Genomic DNA, 21485 nt, shown 5'->3' on the forward strand with positions numbered 1-21485 from the left:
ATTAGAAATATAGGCTGTATAAAAAGATTTATGAATTGTAGGAAAAAAGAAATGATGATGTCATTTGTTTGTTAGTTTTATCAGTTCCAAATTTGAGTATGGAATGACACTACGGAAACATTTCAAGAAAACAAGCATGAGTAAAATAGAAAGAGTGCAACACGAATATATCAAGGGCATCCATGGGTGTGAAAATGTAAGTTATTATTAAAGACTAAAATATTCGAGCTTGTACAGTGTCTTATATAGAGCCCTTATTCAGTAATATGGCACATTTAGAGACAACTATCTGTGGGAATGTCTGAGGTTTTCAAAAATTAGTAAAGAATCTTCAGACAGCCTATGTAGACGATTCTTATATGAATGAGAAGTGCACTAATCGTTTCTCTGAGAGAGCAGCTGATGTTTGGAATAGGAAACAGTAGCTTCGACATTTTTAAGATCAGCTTGGACACATATAGGAACAACGTCTTTGGTATACTGGCATGTTAGAAGGGCATTATCGCCTGTGCTTGAAATATCTGTATGTGTATGTGTATGACTGGCTTCTAAGATGCTTTGTATTATTGCAGTTCTCACACTTTGTTGAAAGGATCAGAGCTTATTTTTGCTGAACTGCGGATCACTGGGCACTAAGTTACAAACTTGCTGGATATGATTAAAACTACAACCCACAGACCACCAATGCATTACTAGTTTTGTCATTACTTAAGGCTGTACTGAACTTGTTCTGTCATTGTGCTTAACTCTTTGCCTGTCTAATGTAGATTTTTATTTGCGTCTATATTATACGTTCAAAGTCTGAAAACTTTGAATCTCATATGAATGACTCCATATGAGCGAAGTTTCCAAACACTGAACATAAAATATAAACAAAATAAAAATAAAAAAAAAACCTAACTGAACACTCTATGCAAGGGAGGCAAGCCCCCCTGCATCCCACACCCCCACTACTTAAATATACCAACTCTAAGATTGCACAACATTGAAGTGAAGGGAAATATTCCCTACGGTGATCTCCGTTGAAACGTTTGATGTTTGAAAACTTCGCTCGTATGACGTCGATCATATGAGATTCTAAGTTTTCAGACTTTGAAAAAATGATATAGACCCTTTTATTTGAACATTTGTTCTTTTGTTTCTGATAAAAAGGAAATGCTCTTTGTAACAGCATTGTAATCACTGTTTGCTTCCATCACTATGTGATCTGATTGTTTGCCTATCTGTATGCCCTCTTTTATTTGGTTCTGTGTTACATAGATCAGAGGTTTATTGTGCTGAGCATCTGAATTCTATATTACATACAAAGCCTGACACATCCATTCTATATAGCAGTCTCAGAGCACTTGTTCCTTATGAATTTGCATTGTGTTGAGACTGTAATATATCATACCTGTGACATAATAGCACTTACCTGGCTGGTAATACCTATGCTCTATAAAAACATGTGAGCACTTGTTTCACATAGTGTTGTACTGCACTGATACTATACTGTATCATGCCTAGTACATAGTAACACATTCATGCTGTACTCCATCTTGTGAACATCTGTGCTACTGCACTGCAGTGGTACTGTACTGTTTCATGCCTAGTACATAGTAACACTTATCAGACAGGTGACATTCATGCTGCACAGTATCCTGCTGACATCTATCCTACTGCACTGCAGTGATACTGCACTGTGTCATGCCTGCCATATAGCAGCACTTACCTAGATGGTGATACCCATGCTATATAGGTACCTGCAAGAACTTGCTCCTTATGCTACCTTGCTGCACTGATAGTGTACCTGAATTTCACCTGCCATATGGTAGCACTTTCCAGGCTGGTGGCATCCTTGCCTATAGCTGTGTCTGATCACTTCTTATCGGACTGACAATACAAAAAGTGTTGCTTATTTCCTCCTTTGAGTGTGTAGTTTCAGCAAAACATTGTACCACCTACATACTCTCAGCCTCTTAGAGCAAGAAATCTGAACCAAACCATTCATAATGGGGGAACAAAGGCCCAAAATAGGGACAATTTTTAAATATTGCTCTTACAAACTTGGAAAGTTGATAGAATAACAGGATTTGCATTAGCATGGATTTTTCTGAAGGGTATGGCGTCTGAAACTCAAAAGTCTATCATTATTTCTGGACTTCAATCTTCAGTGATTCACCAATGATTTGCCAGAAAACCACAAATGTAAGAAAAATAGACCAAAAATACGAGGCAAAAATCCAGACATTCTGCAAAAATCTGTACAGTTGAGAGGTATGCCGGGGGTTACAACAATAACTTATTTTGTTGTTATACATTAGGGTTAGCACACATGAGTAAGGATGCTCAAGAGAGAATGAACCCCAACCTTGCATATTACATCCTGAAGCACCACAACTATGTCTGATGGTAGTTTTAGGCTGTTTTCTTTTTGCTTTGTTTTTTGTTCTTTGTTTGGCTAAGCACAAAAGGCAACTGCTTTACAATTAGATTAATGAAGGGTGCAGGTGATTTGTGCTGATTTTGATGTTGCAAGTTCAAGGAATTTTTATATTTTTCAATTAAGTATTTTTTCAGCATTCAGAAACTTGTGAATCCAAATTAGTGAATATACTCATAGTTTATAGATTTCTCACTACAGAACTTAATGATACTAATTTGGAAGTTGTTTAAAGATAGGCCAGTAATTATTACTACCAATTATTTATTTTTGTGTAAACTAGTTGGTTCATACAGAATTAGCAATTTAAAGAATAGTGCAAGCCATACCTCTCAATTGTCCAATTTTTTTGCAGAATTTCTAGATTTTTTCCTGTTATTCTTGCAATGTTCCTCGTAAACTTTCTGGTTTTCTCACAAATCATTGAGGATGAAGTCATCAAATAATGACAGATATTTGAGTTTCAGACTTTATGTCCTTCTGAAAATAAATGCCAATACAAAATCCCTCTCTATCAACTTTTCTTTAAGAGCAATAGTTAAAATCTGCCATATTTTTTGGCCTTTGTCTTCCCTTATTTTTGGTTTTATCCAGATTTCTTGGGCTAAGAGTTGAAACGAATGGTGCAAGCATCTATGTATCATATAAAGAAGACACTAACACAATAATTCTAACTAAGATTACTGAGCCCTTAAGGTCTTCCTTAACAGTACAAAATAGCACAAAGATGGATTTGTTCTCTTTTGCCCGATTCTTTCTGCTGTAAAGTCAGGGCTGAATCAGATAGTGTAAGTTTACACAGAGGTAATGTTCATAGGTTCATAGGTGTGTACTAGGCTAATGGCCTTGGAGTCTTTACAAGCCTAGCTCATAGAAGTGCCCTGGCATTGTGTCACCCAACGTTAGTTCCCAGTGTCTCTATCAAGTAGAGCCACTGGAGTGATTCCAAGGGTGAACTTTCTATTACCCATCCACTCATTAAGGTTTCACTTGAAGCAGGACTGTGAGGTTCTCTGCTTGATATGTATGGGAAGTTTATTCCAGAGCATGGGCAGTCTCTGGGTGAGGAACCTGTCCCTCCAGTATGTTCTGTTGATTGTGGTAATGAGGTTGAGATCTCTGGAGCATGTGATGCAGAGGGATAGAAATGTCTTTAGATGTAGCATTTCTAAGTGAGCTGGGTCAGACATGGCTTTGTAAGTCAAGCAGAGATCACCTCTAAGTAGGTTATATGAGACAGAAAATAGCTGGAGTCTTTTGAGTCTGTCCATGTAGGACATGTGTTTAATGCCTAGGATCCTCTTTGTGAGATATTTCTGTGGCCTCTTCAGCTGTTGCAGGTGTCTAGTGAGGTACATGCCAAATGGGGCATTATACTTGATGATTGTTCTAATGAGGGAAGAATAGAGAGACAATGACCTCTTTCTTCCTGGATGCAAAACCCTTGGTAATGAGATGTGCCACATGGAAGGACTTTCTAAACACAGTGGCAATGTGGTGGTCGAAGAAGAGGTTGCTGTCAACCTGCATCCCCAGATCTCTTATAACACCTTCAGTGTTCAGTGGGCTCCCATCGATGTGGTAATTAGTGGGAATGAGTTTTTACCAACGGTGATGATGACACATTTTTTGGAATTAAGCTTAAGGCCATGGTTTTGACACCAGTCATTGGTTTCAATAAGACCATTCTGTAGGATGTCTGCATCCCTTGGGGAGTTAATAATGGCTCCCAGCTTGCAGTCATCTGCGAACTTGATCAGCCAGAGTCCCTTTGTGCTGGCCTGGACTTCTGACAAGTAGATGCTGAACAGGAGAGGACCCAGGACTGATCCCTGTGGAACTCCACTCATGACTGTTCGGCAGTCTGACTTGGAGTCTGCTACTTTCACACTGTGTGTTCTATCTGTGAGCCAATTTGTAACTCACCTAGTGATATAGGAATTGATGCCTAGTTTGGTGAATTTATCAGTAAATCCCGAGTGAGGAATGGTATCAAAGGCCTTGGCCAGATTGTGTTGGGTTGTATGCACTGCTTTACCTTCATCCACAGCCCAGGTGACTGATCCAACAAAGTCAACCAGGTTGAGCAGGCAGGATCTCCTTCACAAAGCCAAATTGCATGGGGTCTAGAGTTTCCTTTATCTTTGTTAATCAGGTCTATGATGATGCACTCATAGCTCTACATATCAGATTCATCAGACTAGTGGGGTGATAATTCCCAGAGTTGATTGTAGCAGTGCACAACTTGGTAGCGACAAAACCTGAGGAGAGGCTGTGACTGAATAGGGCATACAGATGTAGTGCCAGTTTGCTTTGTAGGTTTTTATAGAACACAGCCAGGGATATTATCAGGCCCCATGGATGTTGTATTCTTGGCCTTGGAAAATGTAGCTTTAACCTGTGCTGCAGTAATGCTGGGTGCCTGGCATTCTTCCAATATTGTGATTGGTCCTCTGGGGGGGGGGGGGGAGCTGGCACTGAATCTGTCGGCTAGTATGTTGACAATATCTCTTGCCTCAGTATAGAAGGTACCATTGTGCAGTAACTCAGAGTAAATCTGGGTATTGCCGTGGAGGTTCTTCATATAACTATAAGGCTTTGTGATTGTTTTAAGTGCCTGTCACAATTCTGCCTTCATAGCTGGATTTATAGGATTTAATGTGGAATCTCAACTTTTTGTTGAGGCTAATAAGGGAGTTTTTTCAGTCTTTGGACTTCACCTTTTTCTGCAACAGTTTCTTCCCTTTGTTGTAGAGTTTATTAATGGCAGGGGACCACCAGACTGGCTTCTTTTTTTTGGAGGAGAGTGTCTTGGTTCTGTTGGGTATGGCTAGTTCCCTGCATTTATGTACATGTTTGTACAGTACATTGGTGTATGATTCGGCACTCATGCAGCTATTTTCCATTGGCATGGGTGCCAGGAAGTTAGCCACCACTGTTTTTAGGAGCCCAAAGTCAGATTTGGAGACGTTTGTCAATGTGGTTACCTTTGTGGGGGTGTGGGTGAGATGTGGATTTCCATGGTGATTAGTTTATGGTCGGATCTGATCATGGAGGGAGTGACTACTGGTGTAGAGCAACGGTCATCCATGTTAGTAATAACCAGGTCAAGGATGTTGCTTCCTCTAGTGAGGGGTCAGAATAAGCTGGTCCACGGCATTGGAATTGAAGAATTCCAGGAAGCGTTGGGTCATTGTATTGGTGCTTGAGTAGTTTTCCCAGTTGATGGAGGGGTAGTTGATCTCTCCTAATATGCGAGTGTTGGGTTGGACCTTGATAGATTCCAGGATGGTTAGGAATGTGGAGTGAGAGTCTAGGGACATGGTTTGGGACCTATAGCAGGCTATGATGTGGATTGCTGTCTTACCCACTGTTAGTTGTACCTGAAGTATCTCAGATGCATTATGCGGGGCTACTAGGCTGGAGGTGTGCATATCCTTTATGAATATGGAGACACCACCACATTTAGAGCTTCGGTCCATGTTTTGGGGCCGAAAGGTGTGGAATGTGTTATAGCATAATAGCACAGGGGTGCTTTCTGCTGCTTTAAACCAGGTCTCCATTACAGCACAAATGTCAATGTTCTCCCTTTTGAGGAGTGCTTCAAGCGAGTGCATCTTGAGATTTAGACTTCTAGCACTGAGCAGCATGACCCTAGGATTGCATTTATTTATAGCTGTTATGGTGGTAATTTGGTCTTTGGAACACCACCTAAAAAAGGCACTATAGGGGTGGCAAGAGCCTTAGCCAGTACCCAGAAACCCAGGGGTGACCAATGTGGGCCATCTATGGCAAAGCATCGAGGTCTGTCATTCATGTCATCCCAAGCAGACAGATACTGGATCCCCTTAGAATGACAGCAGAAATGTAGCCAATTGTTGAAGTCAATCTTTTTTTTTCTTTGTAGTGTGGTATAATTCTGGGTGATATGATCATACCTGCCTGGTCCACATGGCTTCACCATGTCTCTTTTCATGTAGTCCAGGGAGGTGTATTTCAGGTCATTCGTACCTACATGGACAATGACAGAGTCATACTTGTAGTTGTTGTTGAGTGACCTGAGTGTGTGTGTTATGTGTCAGATTCTGGCACCTGATAACTGACTGTTACCTTCTCCTTATTCAACCTAGTGAGTGGGACATCTGTGCATCTCACTATTGAGTCACCTATGATTATTGTATTGGGCAAGGTGTTTAGTCTTAGGGGCTTAGGTTGAGAGGTACACTGTGGAGGTGAGCTATGTGTCCTGTGATTTGTTTTGTGTTGTGGTGGTTGAGTGCATTTCTGTCATGGAGGTCTCTGCTGTTTGGGTAAATTTCTATTGAAAATCTCTGTGAAGTTGGGCTTGTGGTTTGTGTTTTTATGTGAGAGCTGTGATGGTGGGTGTTCTGGAGGGCTATGTGTTCCATGTGGTGTAGTGCAGGTGTTGACCTTCTCCTCTTAACCAGCTAATCTGGTTTTGTCTGGAGAGTGCATAGCTTGGGTAAAATGTGTGGCCAGTTTTTTTGCAGAACAGAAGATGCTAGTTTTGGAGCTGAATTTAGACTGTGTTTTGCAAAGATATCATTTCATTATCCGGAATGTGTTTCTGGGATGTTGATTTTATCAGTGTGCATTATGACTGCTGGCTATATACTACAGGCCCCTGCATGATATGAAATTATTAATACATGTATAACACTGCTGATTCATGGTGACCTCTTCTGATATTTTGACTGAAGAATTTAACTCTGCCTTTGATTATATATTTATTGCTTGCTAGTCACTTAGGCTGCACTAGGGAACAGCATATGTGCAACAGACATTTGATCTCATACAGCTGGTTGCCTGGTGTGCTATATTATCCTTCTTTAGTTTGTTGCAATATGTCTTGCACATGAAGGCAAATAGCTGCATAGTTGCACATTAACTGAGTCACAACTTAATTGCTACTCTGCAAATGCCAAGTTTAGATTGCAGTTTTAGCACATTCTACATATTATTTTACAAACTATTTGTTGCCTTTAATAAGAAACATAACATATCCTTGTTAGGAAATAAAGAATACTTCAGCAGAAAGTGTGTTTGTCAACATCTGTACTTACCAGTTACAATTAAAGGTGCAGGGGAACTTTCTTCCAAACGTTGATTCTGTTCAGTATAGCACACACAGCTGTAGAATCCTTCATCCTCTTGTCTAGCCTTCTCAATGACATATTCAACAAAATTACGAGTGGATGAGTTAGAGTGAAACCATTGTTTATTTTTATAGAATGTACAACTTTTCAATGAATGGTCCATGAAACTCCTGCAGTTAATAGTCACATCTCTGCCAGTTGGAGTTATTCTACTGGTGAACACATCTATAGATGATTTTTTCCGGAGTCCTGCATATAAAATAACAAACATAATAATTGTAATTAAAAAAAAATAGCAGCTGAATCTGCATGCATTGTAAAGTAACTCCCTGCCTACAAAAGGATACGTGCTCTATAAATATTTTAAAAATATTACTTTTATAGAAAATCTTGTAGTTTTCAGACCTGGAGATTACATGACTATGGTTTAATGACAAGATTAAGAATGTTATCGATATTCCTTACACTCCTGTACATTAGGGGTACAATATGTCGAGGTTACTGCCTTCAGTACTGCACAAAGATTCATCAGAGAAGCAGAAGGAATTTAACAGCTTCAGATGAGCACCTTGTCACGCACTACAACATATCCTTTCTGTAATAACTGCTGGGGGACTAACAATATGTTACTTTTATTGAAATGGCAATGACCTCTCATCCCTGCCTATATTATCATGAATTCTGGTTCTCCTGTTGTACATTAAGGCACAGAGGAACTGAGCTATACGTTTGTTCTACAGTAGGGATTTCCCATAGTCTATACTACCTTTCAGATGGATGTCTTCCTGATGGTTATCCAATGCTTCTGAATGGGCAGTGGTAGAAAAGGCTGATCACATTATCAGTCCAGTCAGTCTAGTCATGTAGAAATACCACAAACAGAATGTGAATTCTTAAAGCGTATCACTATGTGTCCCATGGGATACTGCTCTACATGTTTTCTCTCATTAGCATAAGCCACCATTCAGTATTGTCGCAAAGGAACCTATGAAATTGTTCAGATATAGCAGTTTAAATGAAATAGAAATACATATTTATAGTTCAATAGCTCTGAGACAAGTTGAAGTTCAGCAAAAAAACTTTCCTGATAAAGTGCTGTCTCCCTACAATTAAATTTGAACCTGAATGATCATGAATAATTAGTGACCTTCACTGTGATCTGACCTCTTGCAATGACATCTGCTACCAGACAATAGCATGGACTCTATTAAATAAATATACAGCTAAAAAGCCTGTTAATGCACTTAAAGCAGCAAGCTCAAAAGTGAGCTAAGAAAAATAGTTGGCATTATATTATGTAACAATCTTCACAGTGATGTCTCTGACAGTCTTGCATAAGCATGTGCATCAGTCAGGAAATGTCTCCTTAACAAACCAGTGTTTAAGTTATTAGACAAAGAATTCAGAGATAGGAAAACTAATCAACAAATAGCAGTTCAGCTTTCATGCAAAGTTCTGAAAACTTTGGTGGCTCTTGGTGTGTGTGTGTGTGTGTGTGTGTGTGTGTGTGTGTGTGTGTGTGTGTGTGTGTGTGTGTGTGTGTGTGTGTGTGTGTCTTTCCCGGTTAGGGGTCGCCACAGCGGAACTCCGGTCCGCTAATGATTGGCAGTTGATTTTTACGTGATGAGTTGCCAGCCCTAATGCACAACCTTCAACGAAGGTACGCCCATTCATGCATGTCTCCACCCAAAAGACGCTCTAGCTGAGAGTCGAACCAGACAGCGTTTTACTGTGAGGCGACAGCGCTACCGCAGGTGGCTCTTGGTGATGAAAAATAATTTTATCCCATACTCCTTTATACATAAACTCTCCTTCTGTCTCTCTCTCTCTCTCTCTCTCTCTCTCTCTCTCTCTCTCTCTCTCTCTCTCCCTCTCTCTCTCTGTCATTTTATAATCTAAGTATTATATTTCATCTACTAGCTATAAACAATAACTTCTCCAGGTCTCTGTATTTCTCACTGCTTTGGTCTGCTCCTTGTGTAGTAGTCTAATGAAAAGGAAGTGTGACACCCATGCACTGGACCAGTAATCAAAGAGCCTCAATCCTCACCACCAGCACCAGTGAGGGGCATGCACGTTGGGGGATAACAAGTACACACACAGTAAAATACAATTTCCCTTAAGAGCACACCGAGATCACAGTCAGTCTGGGGCTGGTTTCTCCCTTTCTCTCCAGATCCCCAATAAGACTCCCCACTGGCAAAGCCAGTGTACAGATCTCAGCCTAGTGGTCAAGCCAAAACCTCCAGCACTCTCTCTGTCCAACCAGTGCTTTGTGTCCCTGCCCAAGTAGCTGATACACACAAACACACACACACACACACACACACACACACACACACACACACACACACACACACACACACACACACACACTGTGAGAGATGAGTTATATACAAATGCACAGACACTCCTGGGGAAGGCTGGCACAGGTTCTCCAGCTATGCCCCCTTCTCTCCAGACTGTAAGGTAGAAACCACTGCCATCAGCCACTAATATCAGCTACTATAAGGCCCTTCCCAAAGGGTGACCAATTTCACTGTGTAATAGTGCTGTTATCCAAATAATAATTGTGACCAGAACTTTTAAGGCTATTGGAGTGGATTGGACAGTATCACCAAATACATGCAATGTACTCTAATAGCTTAAATTATCTCTACACAAAACAGTCACAGTTGAAAGGTTTAAAATATTTAATAATAAATAATAAAAACACAAGACGATCCTTAGTACTTCAATTCAACACAGTGATAAACAAGAGTTCAAAAATCACAGGAAACCTTAAAATAATATTGTGGGATAGTCTGACATAAATATAGAAAACAGCTATACTAATCTGACTAAATTCATATCTAACTTTAAGAGAGATCACTGTCCTAAATATTACTTACATACAGAGCAAGCAAGTGCTGGTGACATTGTCAGTTCTGAAGACAAATGCAAAATGCTCTATCTTTCTCTCTGAGATCTCTTAAATTGATAATACATCACTGCTGACTCATTTTAGATTACATCATTCTTAACACTTCTACTTAAGTTTCCCAGGCTCACTTTCTTGTAAGCTGTACCCGTCCAGGAAGCCACAGCAATAAAATACATATTTACATGTAAAATATGGTAATTATCCCTTAAGTTATGACAGAAGAAAGAATTTGCTAGTCCAGACATCCTGTCTCCATGTTTGAGATCAAACAGCCATACAATGCTTTACTTATCAGTTTTCTACCAGCAGGGTGCACTATGGTTACATTTTTGAAGCTCAGAACATACACCGTTTTTTTACATTCAGTTTTCTTACATGTGTAAAAAACAAGCCTGTGGATCATATTAATATTTACAATGACATAGAATTATTTACAAAGTTCTATCTAGTTAGGCTGGCAGCCTACACAGGATGAATGAAAAAAATATATATATTTATACTTTTTATAGAGAAACAAAGCTCAAAATTTGTATTCAGATATCAGTTGTAAATTAATAAATAAATAAATAAAACAGATGCCCTGAACCTGTTACAGTTCTATCACTTGCTTTCTCTGTGTTACTTTGTAAGTTACCCACTTCATCTATTTCTGTATTGTGGAGGAACTGGAATATTTCCAGCAAGCAAAGGGTATACGGCAAAGAACTAGCTGAACTAGCCCTAGAAATGATATCTCAGTCTCTCATGATACACTCACTCACTCACACTCTGCATGCATAGTGGGCAATGTATAGACTGTCATAACACAGCTAGATTTCCTGCTAACAGCAAGCTTATACTTACTGCAGCTAATGGAAAATAAATAAAATATATCATGTTATGCTGCAGTTATGAGCTGCCTGTGAAGTGTGCATTTGGTTCTGATGCATAAAAAGGGTATATGCTAGTCACTCCTTGAAAAGCTGAGAGAAACTTTTTTGAAAGAAATTATTGTTGGATAGGTTAAAAAATGTACAACTAAAATTTCCATTCTTTTTTAAACAATGGAATGAAAACTCAGTGTTGAAGCTGACCATGTCATATTCTTACAGTCGGTGCAGGGAAGTTTGGTGGTTACTGATGCTCGTCTTAAGACAAAGAGGCTCGGGTGATCGTTTAACTATTTTATTATGTACAAACACATCCGGATGAATGGCCGAAACATTGAACTTAAACAAATTGACTGACTACAAACATACATGCTCTCACTCCGACTACTCACTCAAACTGGCACTCTTGCTTGCACATGCTCAGTAGATATATGCATGTGCCCACTGACTGGAAAGCTTCCTAAAGGTATATTGCACACACTGATTTACATCCTCCTCTTTACTGAGCTGTCTTATATTAAAATGGCATTTCAATAGGCATGCAGTTATATAGACACTAATAAAGAAAACAATAATCATGTCCATGTTGCCGTATATCTGGAACAGGGTTTTGAAATGTGACCTGATCTCATGACATAATGGTTACAACTGGGTTTAGCAACAGGGACAATCATTGGGGAATGTTCTATTTGGGGACTCCCAGGGATTTTCTCAGAAACAGAGATTACTGATGGAATGTCCTCTGGAGCAGGAACATTGGATAAGTCACTCTGAGAACTAGTCTCTTTGTCACAGGATAGATGCTGTAATGCTGGTTCAGACACTGGTAACAAATGCTTCCAATTTTGTCTGATCTCCACTCCTTGTTATTCTACAATGTACGATCTGGGCTCTTGACATAAACTTTTCATAAATCGAATGCAATCAAAACCGTTTGACGTCTACATCCTCACTATCTCTCCCATTTGTAAAGAACAAAGTGGTTTTCTGGATCTATCATAGGAAGGTTTCCATGACAAACACTTTTCCAACAGTTGGGCTATTACTGCTTTGTTTTTAGCACTTGGAACCACTAGATTACTGCTGATAGGTTAGGTAGTTCTGGTTTGTCTCTACATAAAACATTGTGCAGGTGAGCCTAGATGTTTCTGAAATTCAACAAGTTTAGGAAAACATCAGTATCATGTCTGGATTCCTCTAACTGCATGTTCAGCTAAACTGTTTGACTGGGGGTATTCAGGACTACTCATAATGTGAGCAAAGTCCCACTTTTCTGCAAATTTCTTGAACTGCTAACTGGTAAACTGTGCACCATTATCAGAAATAACTTTGTGTGGACTACCCTGAACTGAAAAATTATGTTTCAACTTAGTAATAGCACAGGAAGCTAGGTTGGGAAGTAAGTCAATCTCAAACCAATTTATATAAGAGTCTTCTAACACCAAGTAATGCTGACTATTCCACTCAAAGACATCTGTAGCTACTGTCAACCAAGGTAGTTCAGGAATCTGGCTTAACTTAAGTGGTTCTTTCTGCTGATGCGGTTTGTACTATTACATACTGAACAAGATGAAAGTACTTTCTCAATATCTCTTGACATAGAAGGACAAAATACTAGATCTCGCTCATTTCTTTTGGTAGAATCAGTTCCAGGTGGCTATGATGCAAGATCTTAATGTACTTTTGTTGTAAGAATTTTGAAAAAATCACTTTAGGACCTTTCATGATGATACCACTCTCTGACAAAATCTCATCATGGTAGGGAAAATAGGTATGCACTTCTACTGGTAAGCAAGATTGCTTTGATGGCCATCCTCGACTGATGAAGAAGCTTAGCTTCTGGGGTATTGGATCTGAAGCTGTGTGAGTTCTGAGCTCACCAAGATGTGCGGAAGAAAAATTTCTCACTTCCATGACCTCAAAATCAAGTTGCTCATTGTTATGCTGTTCTGTGTTTTTTTTTTTTTTTGAGCAATCTGGATAAAGTATCAACAACATAAAGACGTTTGCCTTTTGTTTAGACACGACTGAAATTGTACTTCTGCAATTTGAGCATCATACATTGCAATCTGGCAGGAGCTGAATGCGTAGGCTTTCTGAAGCAGTGACAAAAGGTTGGTGATCTATTTTGATCTGGATAAGTCGACCATAAATATAATCATGGAACATCGAACATACCAACACAATTGCCAAAAGCTCTTTCTCAATCTGGGCATACTGCATCTCAGTCTGGGTAATAGTTCTCAAAGCATAGGTGACTGGTCTACCCTCTTGAAGAATGACTGCACCTAGTCCAAACTTAGAAGCATCACAGGAAAGAATAACTGGTTTGTAAACATCATAGTAGCTGAAAGTTGGTAGACTAGCAATTTTCTGTTTCAAGACATCAGATAAAGTTTGGTGCTGTTCTGATCATGACCAAAGTACATCTTTGCATATCAGCTGTGCTAAGAGAGCTGAATGTTGACTCAAATCTGGAATGAACTTGCCTAGATAGTTTACCATGCCAAGAAAATGCTCTAGGGCTTGAACGTTGTCTGGAGCTGGCATCTCAATAATGGCTGTTTGCTTAGAAATATCTTGTCTTAGGCCTGAACTGGTAAACAAGTGGCCAATATATAACTTTTCATAGACTGAATTTGAACTTCTGAGGATTGAGCTTATGATTCACTTCATGTGCTCTTTCCAGAACTTTCTTGATGTTTCTGTCATGAACAACTTCACCATTGCCTCCTATTAGAATATCATCTACTATAATAGCACATGGATAGCCCCCAAAAATTTGCTCCATTGCACGCTGAAAGACTTCATTGGCAGAATTTATTCCAAATGGCATTCTCAGAAATCTGTATCTTCCAAATGGTGTACTGAAAGTGGTTGATAATGAAGAGTTTCAGTCAAGCAAAATTTTCCAAAATAAACTAGTTGACTCTAGGACAGAAAAAAATGGCATTTGGCATGAAGGCAACAACTTCTTTAAATGTGCATATTGGATGATGAGGCCTTTTTAATGCTTTGTTCAAATCACTTGGATCAGTACATATTCTGATATCATCTGAGCTTTTCTTGTGAGCTGCTACCATGGAGGACACCCATTCAGTAGGTACTTCCACAGGATAAATATCTCCAAGCTGTACCATTCTGTTTAACTCAGCTTTGACTCTGTTCTGCACAGCTACTGGAACTTACTATGCTGATCTGACATCTGGGGTGACCTCTGGGTCTAACTTCAAAGAGCTCACAACTGGTACTTTGCCTAGTTTATCCAGAAAAATATCAGCATATTCAGAAAAAAATAGTTTGGGTGAAATTTGAGCTGTTATCATGCAGGCTTACATGGTGAACTTTTTTACTAAATGAAAGCAGTCCTAGTTTCAAACTGTCTCTGAAGCATAATAATTACTGTATATGTCTCTTGACTACGTAAACCTGCAAGCCATAGTGGGTCCCAGCAAAGAAACATGAAAGCACTACTGAGTCTTTGGTTTGAATCTCTTCATCTCTATAAGCTACAAGCTTTGTGCACTTTGTCAAATCAAGATGTTCTGCAGCTTTTACTCTAGCTCTTTCTTTCTTTCATCCAGAAAAAAGGAGGTCATTGTCCCACTGTACTCATCCCTCATTAGACCCATTATAGAATACAATGCCCCATTTGGTATGTACCTCTCAAGACATCTGCAACAACTAGAACGGCCACAGAAATACCTCACTAAAAGAATCACAGGCCTAAAGCAGATGACCTATGCTAACCACCTTAAAAAACTCCAGCTATACTCTGTCACATATCATCTACTCAGAGGCGATCTCTGCCTAACATACAAGGCCATGTCAAACCCAGAGCTACTGGACATGCTACACTTAAGGAAATCCCACTCCTTCAGAGCCACACGCTCCAGGGATCTAAACCTTGTCATCAAACTAAACAAAACATGCTGGAGGGCTAGGTTCCTGATCCAGAAACTCCCCAGACTCTGGAATAGACTGCCCATACATGTCAAGCAGAGTGCCTCTTTGGCCCTCTTCAAAAGGAATTGTGATGATTGGATGAGAGAAAGGAAATTCACCCCAGGGATCATGTCAATCACCCTGCTAGACAGGGGTCCAGGAAAGTAAATAGTGTGGGAAGAAATAGCCAGGGAATTGTTATGGCTAGGCTTGTATAGGCCCTAGGGCTGATAGCCTAGTACCAGCCTATGAACCTATGAACCTAAATGTTTCTGCTGACATAACATTGCACTTTGACCCAGTATCTGCTTTGAGCTCTACAGGACTCTCAATCCAAACAGTACAAAAGATTTTGTTCTTTGCCCACAAGTCTACTGCATTAACTGTTTCAGCAAGCACAGACACGCCATCAACATAAAAAGTAGGGCCGCAACTGCCTAACTGATCAACTTACCTCTTGGAATGCCCTCTTTTAATAACAGAATGTGCCTTATTTGATTTACAAAATCTTTTGAAATAATTCCATTTATTGCAAGAATGACACTGCTGACCAAAACATAAGCACTTTTCACTTTTGAGCTCATGATTACCACCACAATTACAACAGCTGACTATAAGATTTGCTCTGGGTATTACTCAGTCACCCCTGTGCTGCACTGAGCATGACCGTTTTACAAAGCCTGACTTAGAACTTGCTAGAAAAGCTTGGGGTTTCCCATGGACTACTGCAGGACACATTGTAGCTGCCATGTGCTTGGGACTATTTATTTTAATTAATCATGTGCTGCATACTATCTACATGAGCTTTGTCAATGTGCCTTCCACAATTATTCTCATTTGTAAGCATACTTGTGTGCCTTTGTGTAAGCTTGTATATCTGACAAATCTCATTGGCCTTATTTAAAGTTAAATCACTGTCTTGAAGCAAAATCTTTCTCGTTGTGTCATTGTTAATACCAGACATAAGCCTGTTCTTTATCAGCTCATCTATCTAATCACCAAATCTGCAACTTTTAGCCTTGTTTCTCAAGTTGGTTATATATGCAGCAAAAGTTACACCAGGCTTTTGATCATTTGTGTAAAATGAGTGTTGTTCCATTGTAATATTCATTTGGGGGTTACACATCTGTCTAAATTTACATTTTAAGCACACAGGGTCTTCCCTTGTTTTAGCCGGTACCACAGTGTGCTGTTCTTCCCCCTTCCCTGCAAACACAGCTGGGACATGCACAAATTAATGTTCTCTTTCAATGACCTCTGAACCAGCTAAATTAAGCAGAATAAATGCTCTAGTACATGCATCTTTGTCAGAAAAAGCAGCCTGTATGAAAATATCATATTCCTGCTCAAACACTCTCCAGTACTTTGCAATATTGTTATCAAACACAAGCAGTGTGGGTCTGTGAAATCCTTCTGCTATGCCCATAAAGTACAGCAAAGCACGATGTAATCTTGACCCCTGTAATTATGTATGAGCATACTTGTAATAATATTCAAATGCACAATAAACTTTTGAAATACTGTACCCTGCGAAATATGCTTTGAAATAACTGGATTTTGCTAAAAAAAAAAAAAAAACAAATTGCACTGCAATACTGCACATACTTGCAAACACTTTGGACAATACGGATACTTTGAATACCTTTAGTTAATGAGAAAAAAATGGCACATAGTGAAAAAATGTGGTAATTCTCCCTTTTTTGTATATTTTATGTGATTCAGATATTGTTTCAAACATTTTCGTAATTATTTCAAATGTTTTAATTAATATGGCACAGTTTTGGACATTTCATTTGATAAGAAATTCATTTTGAGAGTTCTAAGTATTTTGTGTTATATTTGTAGTGAAAGAGATCATTTTAAAAAGTTTTAGTACCTGGAACTTGTTTCTGACCTGTTTTGTGAGTTATTTGAGCAGCAGGGATGATCCACTGCTCTATATTCCTCCAACTCTAACTGGTTGCCACATGGCTGTGACTGTGGATCCCATTCTGACACCATGTCACTCATCTTATGTTCATCAAGAAGACAAAGAGGCTTGGGCATTCATTTAAGAATTTTATTATGTACAAAGACATCAGGATGGATGGCAGGAACATTGAACTTAAACAAACTATCTAACTGACTACAAACATGCATGGTCTCACTCTGACTGCTCACTCAAAATGTCACTCTTGCTTGCATATGCTCAGTAGCTTTGCACATGCCTACTGACTGGAAAGCTTCTTAAAGGTATATCACACACACTGCTCTACAGTGACATATTTCCAGTGATGGAAACAAAATCTGTTTTACTTTTGACATAATTCCAACTCAGTGTTCATGTGTCTTGTACAAGTTCTGTATTCCACACTCTGACCATGGATCATATATCAGCACCTAATACAGACTGAATACAAAACAATATGTTAGACTGTCAGGGTGAAATGCCTGTTAAACACTGCATTTTGCACCTGTATATTTCACAATGTATGAGAATCTCCTTTGACAATTCTAAGCAACATATTCAAGGATTTATATAATTATAGCCAGATGCATTCTCTGCAATTAAAGAGATAGCATACCCACTTTGACATCTAGCTATGATTTTTTGAAACTGAGCACTAGCTATCACATTAAAGTCTAGGAAGTAGACCACCTAAGAATAGCCTTCACCACCCTCCACCAAAGACAGTCCTTGCTTCTAGCCAGCTTACTTTTTCAATCCTGCAAAAAATGTCTAGAGGTAATGGGATTAAATCAAAAGTTAGCGAACCTAACATTTTGGGAAACAATTAATAAAATGTATAACTTAATGAAAATAAAACTATTGTAAAACCTCTTACTTTTCAGAGCTTAAACTATAATAAGTACAACTAGACAAAAATAAATAATTAAAAAGTCTGCCTTTTTGTAGTCCTGACTATCCTAACCCCCACCACTACCTCCATGAGATGCAAACAGATAAAGCCTTATCATCCTTCTCCTCCCATAAGACATTTCCAACAGACTCGTGATGTGTGCATCACAGGGATTTAGGTTCATAGGTAGTTACTAGGCCTACACACCTGGGGACCATTGAGGACCTTGTCTAAATTTCCAGTTGCCCCCAAGTGCTATCTGTTTAAATGACTTTCTCAAGGTCATACAGTAAGCAAATGAAGGTTGAGGGAATCAAACCCTGTACAAAAGGAAATACAGCTCACAGCCTTGACCATCTGTGCCAACTGCCAGACTTTGTAGCTAACTACCATATGTTCTCTGTCTATGCCAGAGATGACATCTGGTACATATAGATGTACTACTTGCACTAGAAGAATACTCTGGGTTAGAACTGGACTGGTACTGCTCACAACTGCAAACATTGTATGTTCCATTTCAACTTCTGGTCTTTTACTACTGATTTCATAGGCAGCTGTTGTCCACTCAGGGTACAAACTGCAACTCTGATTTTTCCAGTATAGTTCCTAAAAAGGAGTTACTTAATATGTTCATTTTGTATACTTGCAGACACTCAAGTTTTATATTTCATTATTATTTTTATCTGGACAATGGGATGCAATCAGTTGCCTTATTGCTGTTGCATGAGTGACCTGCATACTTGGATGGTGTTTTTGTTTTTTAGTTTTTCAAGATTCAAAGATTCTAAGATTGAAAGAAACGTTATTGTCATTTAGGAAACACAAGTGCTACCTAAACAAAATTTAGAGTGTCAGCCCTTTTACAGGAGAAAAACAAACACAAAAAGACAGACATGCTAGGTATTAAAGAATAAACAATAAATATACTACAAAACTAAATGTCTAAGTAGTTGACACACATGCTTGTACACTATTTATTACACTGGACATCATTGACTACTAGATAATTAACACATGTAAAGAAAGGTACACTATACACAGAGGTGAGATTGAGGGACATTGCACATAAGGAAGTGACTGGAATTGCACATAAATGAGAATATATTAATTTTAATATGCAATAAATAAATAAATAGAATTACTGTATGAATAAAAAAAGAAAAACAATGAGAGTGTAACAACCTATTATAGTTTTGGTACATCCAGATTTATGTCTGCATTAATGAGTCTTATTGCAGTTGGATAAAAACTGTTCAAGAATCTGGAGGTCCTGCAGCGGATACTCTGTAACCTTCCCCCAGAAGCAAGTTTAGTGAACCAACCATACGCTGGATGAGAAGTGTCTCTCAGTATTTTTCTGGACCTGTTTTTATCAAAGAGCTCCTGTAAGGTAAGAAGACTAGTGCCCCTGATCTGTTTTACTGTTCTTATTATTCTTTGCAGGTACTTCCTTTCGGCCATTGTGCCGTTACCAAACCATACACTGCAGTTGCTGATGATAATACTCTCGATGGCTCCTCTATAGAAGGTAATTAGAGCATTCTTAGAGAGGTTTGCTTTTTTCAGCCTTCTTAGGAAGTGTAGTTGCTGGTGGGCTTTTTTAATTAGCTGCCGTGTGGTTATACTCCCAGAAAGATCTTCTGATATATGTACCCCCAGGAACTTTGTAGTTTGGTCTCTCCACTTCTTCACCATTGATCTTGAGGGGCAGGTTCATGGCAGAGCTATTTCTTAAGTCAATAATAATTTCTTTTGTTTTACTGACATTCAGGCCCATATTGTAGTTATTGCACCATTCAATCAGGGAGTTCACCTCATTCCTATACCCACTCTTGTCATCACCACTTATGAGTCCTACCACTGTGATGTCATCTGCAAATTTGATGATGTGGTTATTGCTAGCTTTCACAGAGCAGTCGTGGGTAAGGATTGTGAACAGTAGTTGAATCAGCACACAGCCCTGTGGTGCACCTGCGTTGATTGTAATACTCCCTGAAGTGCTGTTACCAGTACAGGTCCTTTGTGGTCTTCCAGTTAGGAAATCGAGGATCCAGTTGCATAGTGCTTTATTAATGCCAAGGTTGATTAGCTTTTCTATAAGTTGCATTGGAATCAGCGTATTGAATGCCGAGCTGAAATCAACAAAAGCCTGGCATAGTTGTTCTTCTCTTCAAGATGCTCCAATGTGAGGTGAAGTGCCACTGAAATGGCATCATCAGTTGATCTGTTTGCCTGGTAGGCAAACTGCAGTGGGTCAAAGGACTGGGGTAGCATTGCAGTCAAATGGCTTTTAACCAGTCTTTCAAAGCATTCCATTACATTTGATGTAAGGGCCACTGGCCTGTAATAATTTAGGCAGGTGGGGTTGGCTTTTTTGGTTAGAGGGATTATGTTGGTAACTTTGAAGCATGCTGGCACTTTTTCTTGGACAAGCGAGGTATTGAAGATATTAGTCAGGACTATGCTCAGTTGGTCTGCACAACCTCTCAATACTTTCCCCAGAATATTATCAGGGCCAGCAGCCCTCCTGGGGTTCATTTTCTCAGTTGGTTCTTTACATCCACAGCACTGAAGTTCAATACTGCCTCCTTTTGGTCACTGAGAAGCTTTATAGCCTCCAGGTTGTTTTTCTCTTCAAACCTGCCATAAAATGTGTTTAGATTGTCCAGAAATTCAGTGCTATCATCACACTGAGCTGACTTGGGCTTGTAGTCAGTTAGATGTTGAATGCCATGCCACAGGCTTCTTGAGTCTTTCACATCCTCAAAGCATCCTTGTATCCTCTTTCTATACTCCTGCCTGGCATCCTTGATACCCTTTTTTAGATTAGCCCTTGCCACACTTCACCCCTGCTTATCCTTTGCCCTGAAAGCAGTGTTTCTTGCCCTCAGCAACCCATACACCTTGCTGTTTAGCCATGGATTTTGGTTGGCTCTTACTTTAATATTTTTGATGTTTTCTTGTTGCCTGCATGGCAATACAATATATATGCAGCCATGGTTACATGTGTATCCATTCACAGCATTTTAAAATCATTGTTTTTGTTGTTACACAGACATTACAGAATGCATTCCTATGTACACACAGTTCTCTTGATACAGATACAAACACAACTGACATGCATTCCGTGTCTGATTAGGACTCTAATTTTTTTTCTCATTGGTGTGATCACCTGCAGATAATTTAATTTATATATTCCAGTATCTATGAACCTCATTTGAGTAGAAAGCACACTGGCATTGCATGACTGAGTCTATCATTATAGAAAGGAACCCTGATCCTTGCAATCATAATTCTGCATGGGATGCACTGAGGTGGGCAGCAGAGTCCCACTCTGAATGATGCACCAACTTTTAAACATGTATGGAG

General features: G+C 39.2%; 1 protein-coding gene across 1 annotated transcript in view; it reads right to left on the reverse strand.

The window, feature by feature from the left end:
* The window catches only part of LOC122803986 (contactin-6-like), a 173632-nt gene that overhangs the window by 95712 nt on the left and 56435 nt on the right, over window positions 1-21485 (reverse strand). Inside the window, exon 2 of the mRNA XM_044073666.1 lies at window positions 7507-7788. Coding sequence (XP_043929601.1) covers window positions 7507-7702 — 196 coding nt within the window. The 5' untranslated portion in view covers window positions 7703-7788. The remainder of the gene's footprint in view (window positions 1-7506; window positions 7789-21485) is intronic.

Source organism: Protopterus annectens, chromosome 6.part0 (genome assembly GCF_019279795.1).
Source record: "Protopterus annectens isolate FY-2018-M chromosome 6.part0, PAN1.0, whole genome shotgun sequence".
Classification (NCBI taxonomy): Eukaryota; Metazoa; Chordata; order Ceratodontiformes; family Protopteridae; genus Protopterus; species Protopterus annectens.